Source organism: Neofelis nebulosa, chromosome 4 (genome assembly GCF_028018385.1).
Source record: "Neofelis nebulosa isolate mNeoNeb1 chromosome 4, mNeoNeb1.pri, whole genome shotgun sequence".
NCBI classification, from domain to species: domain Eukaryota; kingdom Metazoa; phylum Chordata; class Mammalia; order Carnivora; family Felidae; genus Neofelis; species Neofelis nebulosa.
The window spans coordinates 55,769,521-55,789,681 of NC_080785.1; the positions used below are offsets into that span (position 1 = coordinate 55,769,521).

Genomic DNA, 20,161 nt, shown 5'->3' on the forward strand with positions numbered 1-20,161 from the left:
AGTTTCTTCACAAGGCAAAAATGAGAGTAAGGTGAATACTGCGTTTCAAATTTAATAATTTGTACGTCTCACAGAATAAGGCTGTCAGGTTCTCATATACAAAGTGACCCTGAAATCTGCTCTCCTTAAGATGTAAGATAGCTCCACAGGAACTAACTACTTCTCTGTTTTTGAATAAAAACAAATTAAACGTTACCTTAAAAGAAAAAAGACATTTCACTTCTGTGCATAATGGATGGGGCACAAAAAAATGTGGTTAAGTGGTGTGTCGTCGTGTTCACAACAGATCAACTATTAGCTTCAGTCCTTTCCTCTAAGTTTGTTACTTAAGGGAAAGAAATGTTTTCCAAGTCTGACACTAGGACTTGAATAATAAGGAAATTCAGTTTGGCTGACTTCTTTACTTGGCCTTGCTTTTGACTTACCAATAGAAAATCTATAGGTTCAAGTCCATCCATATCAGGTAATTCCCCCACATCTTTGTGTTTGCTTCTATTTTCTAAAAAAATTACATTAGCAATATCTCATTTAAACTTTCTCTTTCAGTCTTGAAAAATTAAATGAAAGGATAAGTACATGGTTTAGACAAAATTCTCAAAAACATTTATTTTTCCTGAATGCTGATACATAGAAAAGGCCAAAAAATGATTAAATGAGGGTGTTCGGTTAAGATCAATCTTGAACTCCTCTATTTCAAGTCTCCCATTTACTTCAAAAGAAAAATTCATAATTTATAAATTTTAAAGCTTCAAGATCTTATTTCACATTTTCATTTTATAAATCTGTGAGCTGAGGCTCAGAAATTAATTAATCTTCTTGGGAAATCAAAGAACTTATTAGTATCACAGCAGGATTCAAGGCACTGTATTTCTAGTTTGGGTTTTTAATGCTACACCATCAAAGTGCAATTACAGTCCTCCGTTCTTTTATAACAACAATGGCCAGGAATAATCACAAGAAATCAGGTGGTGATGGCTTGAAGACACAAGATCATTTAGTAAGCCCTGAATCAAATGGGTGATCAACCTGTACACAGTAGTTGTTTAATAAGTCTTTGTTAGCTGTGGTGATGTTTGTGAACTCATTTTTCAACAAATATTTGTTCAGTATCCACAATGTGCCAAGCAACAGTGATACAAAAATGAACAAGTGAGAGTCTCTGACATTTTAAGATCCCATTATCTTAAGATAGTCATTTGCAACCACATGGAGCTATCAGTAACAATTAAGAAATACAAGTCCTAGATACTCTAGTGGCAAACTGTAAGATACGTGAGATATCATGGTGACAGCATTTGTATGAGGACCTTTTAGTCTGTCTACTTCTAACTGGTGTGGGTGTCAATTAATTTTAAGCAATGAAAGTTGGCTAGAATCTCAAAGTAAGTAAGTTACGCTACGCAATTAAACTAATGTTAGGGAAATGACATTTTATTGTGCTATTCTTTTCCACAAAGAAGTGTTTTCTGTGGTGTCAATTTCTAAATTTCTTATTGTTGGCCAAAATTATCATTCCTCTTTATTGCAAGGAAGTCAGAGTTCCTGTACTAATGTAATACAGTATCTTCCTTATATTTATAATTATGTTATTTTATAATTATTCTTAGGAGATTAATACTTTTATAGGTAGTACAAATAAAAACTGAAACTTGATACTAGATTACTTAGGACGGGCAGGAATGGCTCCCAAAGGTGTCCATGCCCTAATCCCTTGGGACTTGTGAATATGTTTTATTACACGGCAAGGGATGTAACGAAGATAACAGAGGTTAATACGGGAAGATTATTCTGATTTAACTGAGCGAGCCCAATCTAATCACATGAGCTGTTAAAAGCTAAGTTTTCTTCAGGTGGAGTCAGAGTTGCAGAAGGAAAAATCAGAGAGATTAGAAATGAAAGGGATTTGACCTGCTATTGGTGAAGGGTGCCATATGGAAAGTATGAGAAAGAATGTGGACAGCCTCCAGGAGCAAACAACAGCCCACAGCTGAAAGCCAGCAAGGAAACAGGGACCTGTGTCCTTCAAGAGCAAAAACAATTTGGTTGACAGTGTCAGTGAGTTTGGAAGCAGATTTTCTCCTACAGCTGTCAGTAAGGAATAGCCAGCTGACACCCGAGTTTGACTTTGTGAGGCACTAAGTGGAGGACCCAGACCAAGCCTACTCAGACTTCTGACTTAAAGAAATTGTGATACAATAAATGTGTGTTCTTTTGAGCTGTTAAATTTGAGACAGTTTGTTATGGCAGCAATAGAAAACTAAGAGTTACTTAAGTCAGAACCTCGAAAAAAATTAAAGCATAATAAGGAAATAAATGATGGCTGATCTATATGGTACAAAATCTGTGAAGTATCTTCATTACAGGTACCCAAAGCATGTTAAGGACAAATTCCAAATTTCATTTCTTTTTTATTAAACTTTATTTATTTTGAGGGAGGGAGAGAGAGAGAACGAGTGGGGCAGGGGGAGAGGGAGACAGAGAATCCCAAGTAGGCTTCGCACCTTGTCAGTGTGAAGTCAGTGCAGAACTTTAACTCACGAACTGTGAGATCATGATCTGAACCAAAAATCAAGGGTCAGATGCTTAACCAACTAAGCCACCCAGGTGTCCCCCAAATTTTATTTCTACCACAAAATATCAAGAACATAACTCAAACAATTTTGGTTTAACTGAGTATAGATAAAAGAATTGCTTCTTTTACCTAGGTTATTAAGAGAAGGCCATGTTGTATTACATGATTGTTAAAATATGGTAGTCTTTTAAAAGGATTTAAGTAGAAGATTCATATTTAGAAACTACATTAGATTACTTCTTAGCATAATATTCTCAACAGTAATCTCTCTCAGAAAAAAACTTGATTGTCAAATGGAATCACAGATGTGAATGAATGCAATAAATCAGCTCTTTTAAGCTTTATTTATTTGAAGTACCATCAAGAGCCAATTATCTTGCTATCATAGTTCTGCCTTTCCTCTGTTTTCAACATGTTACCCTCAAATCTAAGCTAATATAATGCATAAAACATACTTTATGAATTAATGTTATTTCTAAATTTGTCATTTGATAATATATTTAGAAATTAAAATTAGTTTTTTAGGGGCGTCTGGATGGCTCAGTCGGCTAAGCGACCAACTCCTGATTTTGGCTCAGGTTATAACCTCACAGTTCATGGGTTTGAGCCCTGTATTGGGCTCCACACTGACAATGTGAAGCCTGCTTGGGATTCTTTCTTTCCCTCTCTCTCTCTCACTCTCTCTGTCTGCCCCTCTGGAGCATGCTCACTCACTCTCAGACTAAACTTGAAAAAAAATAAATTAATTTTTTATATTTAGATTAAAATTAATTTCAGGAACCAAGTGACTGTATTAGTTTCCCTGGGCTTTTGTAAGAAAGCCCATACAAACTGGGTAGCTCCAAATGACAGGTATCTATTCTCTCAAGTTCTGGATGCCAGAAGTCGAAAATGAAGGTGTCAGTAGGGCAATGCTCCCACCAAAGGCTCTAGAGAAGAATTTTTTCTTGCCTTATCCCAGCTTTGGTGACTTCTGGGAATCCTTGGAATTCACTGGCTTGTAGCTGCATCTCTCTAATCTCTCCCTCTGTCTTCACGTGGGAAGTGTCTCTGTGTCGTCTTCCTTTCTTACAAAGACATTACTCAGTAATTGGATTTAGGGTCCACTAGGTCCTAAATCTTAGTCACTGTGTGTAGTATGACCTCATCTTTATTTAATCTGCAAAAAAACCTATTTCCAAATAAGGTCACATTCACCAGAGATTAGGACTTGAACATATCCCTCTGAGACACACAATTTAACACACGACAGGGACATTTTTAAATGTCTGGCATTTGTTATAACTAAGTAAAAAACATACCCCTTTGCTCATGAATAACTTTTATCAAATATCCATGTGTAGCATATACAGTTTGACCCTTGAAAAACAGAGGGGTTAGGAGCACCGACCCCCATACCTGCACAAATGAAAATTTGCGTGTAACTTTTCACTGCCCCAAATTTAACTACTAATAGCCTATTGTTGATCAGATGCCTTACCAATAGCATAAATAATCAATTAACACATATTTTGTGTTAAAAATATTATATACCGTATTCTAACAATAAAGTAAACTAGAGGGACGCCTGGGTGGCTCAGTCAGTTAAGCATCTGATTTCAGCTCAGGTCATGATCTCACGGTTCATGAGTTCAAGCCCAGCATTGGGTTCTGTGCTGACAGCTCAGACCCTGGTGCCTGCTTCGGATTCTGTGTTTCCCTCTCTTTCTGCTTCTCCCCCACTCATGTTGTCTCTCTCTCTCTCTTAAAAATAAATAAACATTAAAAAATTTAAAAAGTAAACTAGAAGAAAGAAAACATTATGAAGAATATCATAAGGAAGAGAAAAATATATTTATAGTACTTTACAGTATTTATATATATAAAAAAAAAAAAATCCACATATAGGTGGACCTGAGGTCAAAACTGTGCTGTTCAAGGGTCAACCATACACAATTTCTTAGTAACAATAACACCATTTATTTACAACCCACATTAAATAAACAATTTTTCAATTTTTTTCTAAGAAGCCTAGTTATTCAAACTGGGAGGCCTGTTGGCCCCTGTAACCCTCACCTTCAACACCTTTATAACCTATTGGTCCCTCCGGATACTCTTTTTTACCTACCCAGCCTAGAATATCTAAATGAATCTTTCATGAGTACCTTCATTTCTCCTCTGTCATTACCTGTAGATAAAAGTAAATTAAAAGGGGAAGGAAAAATAATTTCAGGTAAGTCATGTGGCTTACATCTTCCCAAATTAGAGAAACTAGGAGTAAAGGGAGGTTGAGTATGAAGGACAATGGAAATAAGACTCAAAAAGACTGAGATGATGATTACTATTATTAAGATTTTATTGTTAAGTAATCTCTACACTCAACACAAGGCTTAAACTTACAACCTGAGACCAAGTCACACGCTTCACCGGTCGAGACAGCCAGGCGCTCCAAGTAGATTTAGATAATTATTAAAATAATGTGGAAGCTGGGGCATCTGGGTGCCTTAAGTCGGTTAAGCATCTGACTTCTACTCAGGTCACGATCTCACGGTTTGGTTTCTGAGTTTAAGACCTGCATCGGACTCTGATGTCAGCACAGAGCCTTCTTTGGATCCTCTGTTTCCCTCTCTGCTCCTCCCCTGCTCGCACGTGCTCACTCTCTCAAAAATAAGTAAACATTAAAAAAAAAAAAAAAAAGTGGAATCTGACCCCCAAAAAATAGGCTTGCAAGGCTGTTCTGAGTGATGGGCTGAGACTTGAGACTTATAAGGACATCAATTTGCATTATGAGTAAGTTTTCATTTCTTCACTCAGCAATTATCTATTTGAATATAGGAATCATATGGTCAATTTTATCACAAATGCTTTTTTAAAGCAATCTTATCTACTCTAATAGTTTTAACTGTGATCTATAAATGAACAATGACATCAAGATCCAGATTTCTAAACCCAACTGGGAATTCAACATCTCTGAGATATGCCATTTACATCATTTAAAATATCACAAAATTCATCATTGTTTATTAAAGAAAAATGGCTGAATCTTGATTAGAACAGCAAATTTTATGGTATTTTAACTTCCCTAATTCCATCTTAAACTCCCCAGAAGGCCCACTAGCTACCAGAGGGAGAAGAGAGCTGGAACTCTTTCAAAACCTCATTTCCAAGGAATTGCCTTATGTGACCTGTCTAATCTGTCTAGTGGTTCTTTGGAGGGCTTCACTTGAAAACTATTGTACTGAACCTGACCTGGAGGTAGTCCAATGTGAAAAGTCTTTTCAGGGCCAGAAAGGAACAGGTGTTTGTCTAAACAATTGCAGGTTAAGTGTTTTAACTTCATGGATGCCCCAGGCAATGGATTAACACTTGGGACAAACAAAAAGACTGAACAAAAAGCTTAAAAGGAGGAGCTGGGAGATAAAATACCCATAGTGGCTTTGAAAAAAAGCTCTGTCATTTCCTTGGAATCTAGATGGCCACATATGTACTTTAAAGCGTGAGCCTGGGGGCACCTGGGTGGCTTAGGTTGAGGGTCTGACTCTTGATTTCGGCTCAAGTCACAGTCCTCAGGTTGTGGGATCGAGCCCTGTGGTGTCCTCTATGTGGAGTGTGAAGCCTGCTTGAGATTCTCTCTTCTTCTGCCGCCCTCCCCAGCTTACACACTCTCTCTCTCTAAAATAAAAGATGAAATGAAATGAAAATGGAAATGAAAGCTGTGAGCCTGCTCAGGAAAAGCCTGAGAAGGCCCAAACTCTCATGTGTGCTTAACTTTTGAGGCTCTGCATAAACAGAAAGTGAAGGCTAAAACAGAGTCGTCAACTGTCTGGGTGAGTATTGAAGGGCACTCCAACATACACACAAAGAGTGAGAGATTTATTGTTCCAAGATATATAAAGAGAGAATATATGCAGAAAGGATAATTGAAAACTTCCCACATCTAATGAAAAACATTAATGTACACATATAAGAAACTCAATAAGCTCCAAATAGGTTAAATGGAAAGAGATTACCAGTTAGACATATCACAAACTGCTTAAAGTCAAAAACAAAGAGAATCTACAAAGTAGCAAGAGAAGTGATGCATTACCTACAAAGGATTGTCAAATAATAGCAGCTGATTTTTTTTTTTTTTTTATCAGAGCTCATAGAGGCCAGAAAGCACTGAGATGATACAAGGAAAGTCCTGTCAACCAAGAATTCTATATACAGCAAAACTATTTTTCAAAAATGAGAAATTCAGATATTCCCAGATTAATAAAAACTTGAAGAATTTATTGCTAGTAGATTTGTACACCTAGATTATTGTAATATGTGAACTGTAATCCCCAAAGCAGGCAATCACTAAGAAAATAATATATTAACATTATTATAAAGAAATGACATTAAAATAATACACAAGGTCTATTTAACACCAAATGCCAATAAAAGAGGAATACAGGAACAAAAAGAACCATACAGAAAACAAATACCAAAATGGTGGAAGCCCTCATCAGTAATTCCATCAAATGAATGTATTAATGCTCCAATTAAAAGGCAGAGGTTGCCAGAATAAATTAAAGAAAAACATGATCCAACTATTATGCTGTCTAAAAGAGGCTCACTTTAAACTCAAGCATGAATGGGCTAAAAGTAAAAGGATGGAAAAAAGATATAACATGCAAACGAGAGCTGAAATAGTTGTTTTAAGAGACCAATATGATAAAAATAGTAACTACAAACAAGGACACTTTATGATAAAAGACTCATTCCCATCAAGAAGATATAGCAATCATACATATACATGCACATAACAATAGAGCCCTGAAGCATAAGAAACAAAACTGAGAGAAGTGAAGGGAGGTAGAAAATTCTACAATATACTTATTCTTCTCCTGTATTCTCCATTTCATTTGGTAGCAGTTATCACTGGTACCAATTATCTCTTTTCTCACATTTAATAATCACCATGTCCTGTCAATTTTATTACACAAACATTTCCTGGAATGGGTCTCTATATATTGTTACAACTTCTGTTTTACTTAGGATCTTAACAATTGTCTTTGATAATTGGTCTCAATATTACTCCCTGTGAATTTATTCTCCATACAAATACCAAATGGTCTAAAATAAAAAGATGACTACCTGATTAACTGCTGGAAACTTTCAGTGGTTTCCTATTTCCTATGGCTGTGGAAAAAAAAATTAAATAGTATATAACATCCTACAGTAACTGGACTCTGCCAACCTTTTTTGTTTAATCTATTGTCACAAATATTATGGTTCCCAAACACTGAACTGTTTATAGGTCTTGACATATGCTACTTTCTTTTTTTGTATGAGTTGGATCCTAGATCAGGAAAAAAAATTTTTAATTTTGCTTCACCTACTAGCCATGAACTTTGGGCAACTTCTCTATCCAATTCTTAGTTTCTTCATTTAAAACTAGGAATAACAGAGATACCTATTTTATGTTATTGCTCAAAGGATTAAATTAGAAAATGAATGTAAAAAAGCATTTAGAAAAATCCCTGCACACTGAAAGGACCCAGAAATTTTAGTTACTACATTTACTGCCTGTCTCAATTTGTTTACTACTCCCATGGCTTATTCTTATTAATCATGAATCTCTCAACTTGGCTCAAGGAACTAAGTTTGGGCCTTAGTAAAGAAATCAATCAACCTCCTAAGACTTCAGGTTAGTCCTTATTTATAAAATGACAGGGTTGCACATAATCATTTTTAGAAGTTCCTCTGGCTCAAATATTATCCTTGGAAGAGTTAAGAGAAGTGTATGATATTGAAGCATATGTATGAAGCATATGAAAATGGCTTTGGATTCTTAAAAAAAAAAATCTCCCTTTTTACAATTTAATTTCTCAAAGATAAGACTTTGTCTCACACTTTAAAAACTTTGTTTTAATTTATATACAGTAAAATTATTCTTGGTACATAGCTCTGTGAATTTTGGCAAATGTATTAAATCATTTAGTCATCAACAAAGTAAACATATGGAAGAGTTGCTATCACTTTCAAAAATTCCTTCACAAAGCCTTTCTATAGTTAAATTCTCTTTTTCACCCTTATACCCTAGAAAACAATAATCTGTTCTCTGTCTCTATAGTTTTTACTTTTCCATAATGTCATATAAATGAAGTCATATAATAGGTAGGCTTTTGATGCTAGGATCATTCACTTAATGCATCTGAATTTTACCCCTGTGGTTGTGTATATTAATAATGCATTCCTCTGTGTTGAAGAGTGGTACTCTCTTGTATAGATATGTGTTGGTTCACAAATTGGCCCTTTACACAAAGGGCAAGAAGAAACCAAAAGAGGCAGACCATTCCACATTGGTAGGTGCAAGTTTTAACTTACAAGAAAGGGAACTTACTTATGAGGCTTGTTTTGGATAGCCTTCAGATGAATAGATCTCTGTACCTACTTGCCAAATCTTAAAAGTTTACACAGAAGTCTTAACTGGGTTCAGTGACATACACTGTCCAGATGGTTTCAACACCGCTCTCTCTCAAGGCTACGTCCTAAGAATAGCTCCCAGTGTGGGAAGAGTGGGCACAATGTATATTACAAGGACACGGGAGGGAGGTGAGAAGCCTCTGATTACACAGGTTCAGCTTGCAGATCAACCAGCAGTCAAGTCCTCTCAATTGCCTCTTCCAACAATATAACACAGTTTTTTATCCATTTACCAGTTGAATATTTGGATTATTTCCAATTTAAGGTGATTACAAATAAAATCTGCTATACACATATACATAGCTTTTTGTGTGAACATAGTTTTTATTTCTTTGGGGTGAATACTCAAGAGTAGATTGCTAGATCATATTTGCTAAATATATGTTTAACTTTATAGGAAAATTCCAAAATGTTTCCAAAGATGCTGTACCATTTTGCATTTCCAATGGCTTGGCATTCTTGCCAATGGTTTTAATTGTCAGGATTTTGGTGTCCTTGTCTTTAATTTTAGCCATGTTAACAGAAGTGTGCTGGTATTTTGTTGCAATTTTAATTTGCACTCCTCAAATAACAGGTGATGTGGAATATTTTCATGTGCTTTTCACATGTATATCTTCTTTGGTGAAATGTCCAAATCCTTTGCCAATTTTTAAAAACTGGGTTTTCTGTTTACAAATTGTTGAGGTGTGAGAATTCCTTATATATTCTAGATGAAAGTACATGTCAGATATGTTTTTTTTTTCCAAATATTTTCTCAGTGTGTGTCTCGTGTTTTCATTTTCTTAACAAAATGTTTAACAGAGCAAAAGTTTTTGTCTTTATCAAGTCCAATTTATCAGTTCTTTTATGGATTGTACTTTTGGTGTTGTATTAAAAACACATTTATTTGTATGAACAGCCTTTTTTATAGATACCAGGGTTTTTCTAAATAGACAACCAGGGTGTCTGCAAATAAAGACACTTAATTCTTTCATTACAATCTATATGTCTTTTCCTGCTTTAGTGTACTGGGTAGGACTTCCAGTACAATGGTGAAGAAGATTGATTAAAAAAAAAAAAAAAAAAGAAAAAGCAGACATCTCTGCCTTGTTCCTTATCCTATGGGTATTAGGTCCTCCATCATTAAGTAAAAACTTAACTATAAGTTTTTAACAAATAGCCCTTACCTGGTTAAGGATATAACCTTTAATTTTGGAATGTTCAATCAGCCTTCATTCTTGGAATAAACACAACTGAGTCATGATATATTAGTCTTTTTAATATATTACTGGACGTGGTTTAATATTTTGTTGAGGATTTTGACATTTGTATTTATGAGGATACTGGTCTGTTAAGTTTTTTTCTTCACTAGTAATGTCTTTCTCTGGTTTTAGTATCAAGTTAATGAAGGCCTCATAAAATACTTAAGTGTTCCCTCATTTATTTTCTAAAAATGACTGCAGAATTGGTATCATTTATTGCTTAATATAGTAGAATTTGCCAATAAGGTTTTCTTTCTGAGCCTATGGTTTTGTCAAAAGTTTTTAGTTAAAATTCAATTTCTTTAATACATATGGTGCTATTCATATTATTTATTTCTTCTTGAGCAAGTATTGATCCTTTGTGTCTTTTATTTTATTTTATTTTTTTTTTTAATTTTTTTTTTTTTTTTTTAACATTTTTTATTTATTTTTGGGACAGAGAGAGACAGAGCATGAACGGGGGAGGGGCAGAGAGAGAGGGAGACACAGAATCGGAAACAGGCTCCAGGCTCCGAGCCATCAGCCCAGAGCCTGACGCGGGGCTCGAACTCACGGACCGCGAGATCGTGACCTGGCTGAAGTCGGACGCTTAACCGACTGCGCCACCCAGGCGCCCCGATCCTTTGTGTCTTTTAAGGAGTTGATCCACTTCATCTTAGTCATCTAATTCAGAGTGTAGAATTATTCATAGCATTCCTTTACTATTATATTGTCTGTAGGAGCTCTAATAAGATCTCCCTTTTCCATTCCTGGCATTGATAAATTTTCTTGGGCAATCTGGCTAGACTTCTCAATTCTACCTTTTCAAAGAAAACTTAGCTTTGGTTTGAGTGATCTTCTTTATTAATTTTTCTATTTTCAATTTTATTTGTCCTCTTTATTGCTTCGTAACTTCCTGTTTTGGGTTTGATTCATTTGTTTTCTAGTTCTTTAAGGTACGAGCTCATTCTATTTAAGAATTATTGACTTAAGGGGCGCCTGGGTGGCGCAGTCGGTTAAGCGTCCGACTTCAGCCAGGTCACGATCTCGCGGTCCGTGAGTTCGAGCCCCGTGTCAGGCTCTGGGCTGATGGCTCGGAGCCTGGAGCCTGTTTCCGATTCTGTGTCTCCCTCTCTCTCTGCCCCTCCCCCGTTCATGCTCTGTCTCTCTCTGTCCCAAAAATAAATAAAAAACGTTGAAAAAAAAAATTAAAAAAAAAAAAGAATTATTGACTTAAAACCTTTCTTTGTTACTAATAAAAACATTCAATGCCATAAATTCCTTCCAAGTACTATTTTACCTACATCCCACAAATTTTGATATGTATTTTCATTCAACTGAAAATATTTTGTAGTATCCCTTGAGATATCCTCTTGACGCACAGGGTTAGTCAGAAACGTGTTGGTTAGTTTCCAAAATTTGAAGGTTTCCCAGATACTTTTGTTACTGACTTACAGTTTAATTCTATTATGATCTTGTTACTGACTTACAGTTTAATTCTATTATGATCTGAGAACATACTTTGTGTGATTTCTATTCTTTTAATTTGTTAAGGTGTATATCATGGCAAAGAACATAATTTATCTTCAAGAATGCTCCATGTACTCATATATAAAATATTCTGTTGCAATTGGCTAAAGTGTTCTATGAATGTCAGTTAGTGCAATTTGACTGATAATGTTCTATATCCTTTCTACTTTTCTGTCTACTTGTAACAATTACTAAGAAAAGAGTGTCAACTCTACAAGACTAATTGTGGATTGGTCTATTTTTCCTTTTAGTTCCATCAGTTCTTGCTTCATACATTTTAGAGCTCTGTTGTTAAGTGCCTATTGTATTTAGAATTGTTATGCCTATGTGGAAAGTGAGCCATTCCATCATTAAGAAATGTCTTGTCATATCCAGTAATTTTCATTGTTCTATGAAGTCTATTTTGTCTGCATTATACATAATTATTGATTATATTTAAGTCTATCATTTTGGTATCTGTTTTCCATTTCTGTCCTGTTTTTCATTTTTGTTTTTCCCTTCTCTCCTTTCTTTTGGGTTGAGTATTATTTAGCATTCTATTTTAATTTATTCTCCTTACCACCCCCCCAAATCTCTGTATTTTTAGTAGCCGATAAAAGGGATTACAATATGCATATCTAACTTTTCATAACACATATACCAAGTTCTAGATTTTCACAGTAAAACAAAGAAGTTTCAACCATATAGACTCTTTACCCTCTCCACTTTACACTGTATTTACCACATATATTACATTCACATACAATGAAATATACCTGTATTAAGATTTTTATTTTAAACAAACATTTTTTAAAAATTTAAGCAGAGGAATAACAGTCTGCTATATTTACCCAAGTATTTACCATTTATTTTGCTTTTTTTTTTTTTAAATTAAATTTCTCTGGTATGATTTCCTTTCAGCCTAAAAAACTTTTAGCATTTTTTTTGAGTAAATATCATAAATACTTAGCAGATAAAGATCATAAAATGTCATAAAACACGACAACAAATTCATAGATTTTCTTCATCTGAAAATCCCTTTGTTTTGCCTTTCTTATTGAGGATACTTTCACTGGATATAAAATGCTGAGTTGGCAATTCTTTTCTTTTTCTGGCCTCCATATTCTCTGAAGAGAAATTATTCATCGTTCAAATTTCTGTTCTTCTATACATAATGTGTCATTTTTTCAGACTCCTTTCCAGATTTTTTCTTTACCTTTGATTTTTAGCAAATTGATTATCATGTATCTGGGCATGATTTCTTGTCAATTCCTGTTTGGAATTCAACAAGCATCTTAAATCTATAATTTACACCTAATAATGGCTGAAGTTCCAGTTCATTATTTTGTCAAAGATTTTTCTACATCACACTTTTCCTCCTCTCCTTCTGGAACTCCAATGACAACCAACTTTGTAAGTTCCACAAGTCCCTGAGACCTAGTTCATGTTTTTCCCCTGATCTTTTTTCTTTTCTGTTCTTTACACTGTATAATTTCTAGTGAACTATCTTCAACTTCATTGACTCTTCTCTGTTATCTCTATTTGCTGTTGAGCACATATAATGAATTTTTAACTTTGCATAATGCATTTTTTTTCAGTTCCAAAATTACCATTTAGTTCTTTTTTAGAGTTTCAATTTTGCTTCTGAAAACTTCTGCCTTTCTTTTTATTTCAAACATGTCTACCTTTAGTCCATGAATGATGGTTATAATAGCTGCTTTAAAGTCACTGATAATTCCAACACGTGGATCATCTTGACACAGTCACAAAGTCACAAAGTCAACTTTACTTGAGTCACAGTATGTTGAATAATTTTCGGTTGTATCCCAGACATTTTGGATATTATGTTGTGGTGACTTTGCATCCTGTTAAAGAATCCTCTGGGGAATGTTAAGTTTTTGTTTTTGTTTTAGTAGGCAACTGACCTATCTGGTTTCAGACTAGTTCTATCTTGCCCTCTTTACGGGTTCCCATATTAAATCATTTTCAAAGACTTTGTTATGTTTAGGTCTGCTCAGCACATTCTGGCAATCAGGTAGTGATTTATAAGACAGTTCACTTCTTGAAGCGTTTGTTATGGTTCTTTGGGTCTATTCTGTGCATGTGCAGCTCATGGGTGAGCCCAGAATTTATTCTGTTCCATACATGAAATTAGGGAATCACCTTTCACAGATCTCTCCAAAATTTCCCTCATACTTTCCAACTGATATCCCTTCTTCTTGGTTCCTCCTGCCAGAAAGCCAGAATTCTTGAGGCATCCTACACCATTCTGCACATACACAATAGTGTCAGGGCCTTCAGATTAAAATAGCAATGGAGTAAAATAATAGTGACCTTCCTCATGTTCAATAGAAACCAAGGGCCCCATTTCTGGGTTTCTTTGGCCAGAGATGGCAGGTATTTTCTCACGTTTTCAGGTCTCTGCTGCCACTACTGCAGCACAACCTACAAACAGAGTTGGCCTCAGGGTAGAGAGGCCTCTCCTCTCAGTTCTCAGGCTGGATGTATATGGTGTTTGCTATGTATTACAGCTATTCAGTGCCCACAGGGTCATTGCTAGGAGACAAAGGAGGAAAAATTCCTGTGAAACTCACTTGTGTTATGCAATGTTATATAAGTTTTGATTTTATCAAATTTCTGCAGACTAGAATACAGATTATTAAGGAAGAAGATATATCTAGAAGAGAGCCAATCTGTCTTCTATAGAATTGTATAGAAATATTGGACTCAAAACGGTGAGAGGGAAACATGGAACATAAAAGAGTAAATTAAAGTCTGTACATGGATCATTAATCCTACTATCAAAAAATTGGGTCAAAACATTTGATGATTTTTATCTACAGAAATGTGCCCCCGTAAATGACTCTTAAATATAGAGAACAAACAGAGGGTTGCTGGAGGGGTTGTAGGAGGAGGCAAATGGTCTAAATGGGTAAAAAGGGCATCCTAAATTCATTGTTGCACCATATGCTAACTAACTTGGATGTAAATTAAACAATAAATTAAAAAAAAAAAAAAAAGAAATGTTGCCCCACAGTACGTTACAGTATTTTGGTAATTAGGTATCTTGCATTATAACACAGTATCCCTGCCCAGTTGCCTGAAATGAAAGCCACCAGTTCATAAAACTTCCTTAATCCTTCATTCCAACATGTTACCAATCACCATCATCAACTTGAATAAAGGCCAAGGACCACTGGACAATTCAGGAAAGCCTATAACATGGGAAAAAGCAAGGTACAGACAAAAAAAAAAAAAAAAAATTACCTTGGAGGAAACATAAATATTAAAAAAAATACTTAGCTGGAAAACTCAGATTTTCAGCAAACTCCTGCATCCATACAATGATAAGAGTATGCTATAAAAAAGAAACAGTAGAAAAGCACTCTTGGAAGAAAAAAAATCAAAAGACATATCTGAGTATAAACTTAAGAAATCACACAGGAAATTAAAAGGTAAAAAAAAAGCTGTAAGATGTTAAAAAAAAAAAAAATCAATGTAGAGGCATCCCACTTAGACAAAGTAAGACTGCAAAAAGAATAGAGAATAAAAAAGGGAAAATGAGAGAAAAGGTAGAAAGGGGATGAAGGTGAACCCTGAGTGGAAAAGTCCAACAGGTTTGCACAATAAATGAAAAACTATGCAAACATACATAATTATGCAATTAAAAAAACAAAGATTAAAAGAGGTTCTTACAGTTAAAAAAACAAGACAAAACAAAAGAATGGGGGGCATGTCAAAAAGGATAGAGGTAGCAATCTAAAACAACTTCCAACTGGCCAAAGATGGAACAATGTGAGCCAGAAAATAATGACAATATTGTATTATAACCCACAAAATAAAATAAATACTCATGAGTCCATGCTGGATTACAAATAAATAATTGGGGAAGAAGGTATAAATCTTCCTTGTATAAGAATCAAAACTAAAAACTGGAGAAGCAAAAAAGGGAAATAAAAAAATGACCTTTAACACAATAAAGTAATTGCTGCAGGCAAGAAACAATGAGGAATACTAAAAGGGAAACAGGATTTTCTTTACAGAGAAACAGGATAATTGCATAGACTTGAAGAATACGACCTTCCCCCTGCCCTACCCCCTCTCGAGAAATATTTACTAATTACAGTGGTTGTTTTACAGTACATCCAAAAATTCTTTGTCACTCGTCCCTCCAAGAGTAGAGTTTACTTCACCGTCCCTTTAGTGTAGACCAGACTTAGTAACTTGCTTCCAATAAACAGTGTATGGAAAGAAGAAACAACTTCACAGTGGAGCTACCTGGCACACAAGATCTTAACCAATTCACCAACAATAAGATACACGGACATCGTGTACTTCCTGATGCAATGCGATGAAGAAGGGCAATGATACCTGTGATATTCTTCCCAACAACAATTCGTAACTTCACTCTAATCATGAGAAAATACCAGACAAACACAAATTGAGGGATATTCTACAAAATACCTAACTTTCAAAAGTGTCAAGGTGAGCCAAAAAAAAAAAAAAAGTACATCAATAAAAAAAAGAGTAAGGAAATTTCAGATTACAGGAGACTAAAGGGCCACGACAAATAAATAGAATGTGGTGTTATAGATTGAATCCAGGAACAGAAAAGGTATCATTTGTGGAAAAGTCTGTAATTTAATTACCAGTATTATACCAATATCAACTTCTTAGTCTTCATAAATTACAGGGATATGGAAGAGGTTAGCATTAGAGGAAGCTGGGTGAAAGGGATGTAAGAACTCTCTATGCTATCTTCACAACTTCTTCTGTAAAACTATTTCAGGGTAAAAATTATAAGTAAATAAGAAAACAAGCTTTTAAAAGCTGACAGGGGAAATTAGGTCACCTACAAAAAAGGAAGAGAATAACAATGGACTTCATATTAATAAAACAAATGCAAGAAAATGATAGAGCAGTGCCACTAATGTTTTAAGTATCATTTTCAACCTACAATTCTGTTATATTAGCCAAGCCATCTATTAACTGGGAAAGCAATATAAAGACATTTTCAGACAGGGGTCCAGGATGGCTCAGTCGGTTGAGGATCTGACTCTTGATTTTGGCTCAGATCACGATCTCATGGTTGTGGGATCATGGCCCCACGTTAGGCTCTGAGCTGAGCGTGCAACCTGTTTGAAATTCTCTTCCTCCCTATCCCTCCTCTGCTTGTGCGCACATGCGAGGTCTCTCTCAAAAACTTTTTTTTTTTTTTTTTTAATGAAGAAAGACATTTTCAGACAAATTTACTTCCTAGAGCTTTACTGTAGGAAGCATTTCAGAATGTTTTCTGGCAATCAAGTAAACTAAGAAAAATGAAGAGAGGAGATCTTAACACTGGATCAAAACCAGTAGAGCAGGGAAGAAAAGTCTCAAGATTACTGTGTGCAGCAGCCTTACAGAAGAATCCGACTGATTAGAAAGCTGGAACCTCCAAGTGAAAGGATAAATTGGATGGAATTAATACTATTTTTGAAAAGGCTAAATAACAAAAGGAGGTGATAAAGTTAGCCAATGCAAGGGTAAAAAAAGGAATTTAGACACTTGAAGAAAAAAACAGGAAAAGATATATAATCAGACTCATCACATCACAGTCATAACATTATTATTTATTGGTTTTCTACTTTAAGAACTAAGCTACAAAAAAACGGCAACAGTGCTTATTTAAGAGAAAGTAAACATTTTAACATGAAGAAAAAGAGAAGAGAAATAGGTAAGAGAAGTTAAGAGGTGAATGCTAGTATCTCTAACACAGGGTGGTTAAGTCAAGAGACAGTGTCAGGCCGACACTCAGTTAAAAAAAACCTGAATGTCAAAAGATGATGTAAAGTGAGGTAATTTCTTAACTCTTAATGTAAGAAATCAAGAGATAGTGCCTAATATTGACAGATCAATAACAACATAAGCATATTATTTATTTAGATATACAACAACCATCAGAAGAAGAATAAAAATGTAAGAAGAGTTAACAAGACTAAATACAGTCCTCTCGGGGTCAGAACAGGGGATGTGGCAAAGATGCTCAACATCACTAATTGTCAAGGAAATGCAAATCAAAACTCCAATGAGCTATCACCTCACAACTGTCAGAATGACTAATATCAAAAAGACAAAAAAATAATTGTTATGAGGATGGAGGAAAAAGGGAACTGTTGGTGGGAATATAAATTGGTGTTAAGCACTGTAAAAAATAATATGAAGGTTCCTTAACAAATTAAAATAGAAATACCATACAATCCAGTAATTGCACTTCTGGGAAGAAAAAGAACACTAATTTGAAAAGACATACACACTCCTATGCCAAGATCTGAAAGCAACTCAAGTGACCACTGATAAACAGACAAAGAGGATATGGTATATACTGACAATAGAATATTACTCAGCCATAAAATAAGAAAGAAATTCTGCCATTTATAAAAGATGGATGAAACTAGATGGTATTGTGCTAAGTGAAGTAAGTCTGATCAAAGACAAAATACCGTATGATTTCACTTATGTGTGGAATCCAAAAAACGAAACAAATGAACAAGCAAAACAAAACAGAAACAGACTCATAAATCCAGACAGCAAACTGGCAGTTGCCTGAAGGGAATGAGATAGAGAGATGGGCTTAAATGAAGGGGATTAAAAGGTACAAACTTACAATTATAAAATAAAAAGTCATAGGGATGTAAAGTAAAGCACAGAGAATACAGTCATAATCTTATACAGTGACAGATGGTAACCACTTACTATGGTAAGCATTTCATAATGTATACAAGTGTCAAATCACTATGTTGTACACCTGAAACTAATGTGTCAACTATCCTTCAAGTAAAGATAATTTTAAAAAAATCCCCTTAACATTGTAACCTCTTTTACAATTTAATTTTTTTTAAATATTTTTTGAAGTAAGCTCTATGCCAGGCATGGGGCTTGAACTCATGACCCTGAGATCAAGAGTCAAGTGCTCTACCAACTGAGCCACCATGGTAACCCTATGACTTGATTTTTAAATACCATATACATGTGACATTTGGAAATTAAAAAGGGGTGCCTGGGTGGCTCACCCAGGTTAAGCATCTGACTTCACCTCAGGTAATGATCTCACGGTTTGTGAGTTCAAGCCCTGCATCATGCTCTGTGCTGACAGCTCAGAGCCCGGAGCTTGCTTTGGATTCTGGGTCTCCCTCTCTCTCTGCCCCTCTCCCACTCATAAATAATAATAAATGAGTAAGCTTAAAAAAAAAAAAAAATTCCCCAAAAAGCAAAAATAATTGGCACTATTTTCAGCAGTAAATAAAAATAACTCATATATTCATTTATAGTAAGGTACTGAATTTCTACTTAGTGTAGTGGTTACCCCTTAAGAAAAAAATAGTTCAACAATTTTGTGCATGATGTATTGAAGATGTTCGAAACACTGAAAGTAAGCTTAAAATACATTCAATTCTGATTATTCAGGCTAGTAGGTTACAATGGTATTAATAGTTAAAAAAAAAAAAAGAAAATATGCCTCCAAATCATTAGTAATTTGGTTTTGAAGTAATGTGTATTTAAGTCCTTGAATAAATTTGTTTTGTATATTTGTATGAATGTGGATATGTGAGACAAGACTTTAGACTTGACAAGACTTTCTCAAATAAAATGATGAAATCACAATGTGCAGTTCCAAATTCAAAGAAAGCGGCAATTTTTCTTGGCTTCTCTAACTTGTCCCACTGCTAATCCATAGCGGAAACATTGCATCCTGTCATACTGACATAAATGGCAGAGCACTTTTTTAAAACAGACATCAACACCATTATGGGATTAATCACACCATATTTGCCAATATCAATGGTGAGGTGGCACTATTAAAAGTCCTAATGCAGGAGCGCCTGGGTGGCTCAGCCGGTTAAGTGTGTGACTTTGGCTCAGGTCATGACCTCACTGTTTGTGGGTTTGAGCCCTACACTGGGCTCAGATTGTGTCTCCCCCTCTCTCTTGCCCCTCCCCTGCTCACATTCTGTCTGTCTGTCTCTCTCTCTCTCTCACAGAAATAAACATTAAAAAATGTTTTAAAAAAATTAAAAAAAAAATACTAATGCAATACCATATGGAAACCTTTTAAAACTTTTTTCAAACTGTGCTAACTCAGGGACTCAGCCAGTATTACTAAGACTCTGCCTACTAATTTATGTACATATCAAACTAAGTAACTTTATCACTTTTAAATTTAACAATTTTTTCTTCTCTGACACTATTTTCTAATCCATAAAATGGAGCTAATTTCTATCTCAGTGTTACTGTTAGAATCAAATGAGATAATTTATTTCAAATATGTGATGTATGGTAGCTGATCAATACATGCCAATTCTATTTCCTCTTTTGTCCCACATGTACCTTGGTACAAGTTAAAGGTTAGTCTAATTTGAAAATTTATCCAAATTACTAATTTATTCAA

The 20,161-nt window shown here is 35.0% G+C and overlaps 1 protein-coding gene across 4 annotated transcripts in view; it reads right to left on the reverse strand.

Moving 5' to 3' along the window:
* SP4 (Sp4 transcription factor) overlaps positions 1–20,161 on the reverse strand; it is an 83,397-nt gene that overhangs the window by 4,320 nt on the left and 58,916 nt on the right. The window contains exon 6 of one of the 4 annotated variants that reach the window (XM_058724861.1): positions 12,623–14,948. The exons of 2 other annotated variants lie outside the window; for them this stretch is intronic. In XM_058724861.1, coding sequence (XP_058580844.1) covers positions 14,875–14,948 — 74 coding nt within the window. In that variant the 3' untranslated portion in view covers positions 12,623–14,874. Of the gene's footprint in view, positions 1–12,622; positions 14,949–20,161 lie in introns of those variants that run through there. One more of the 4 variants, XM_058724862.1, reaches the window with a different exon arrangement.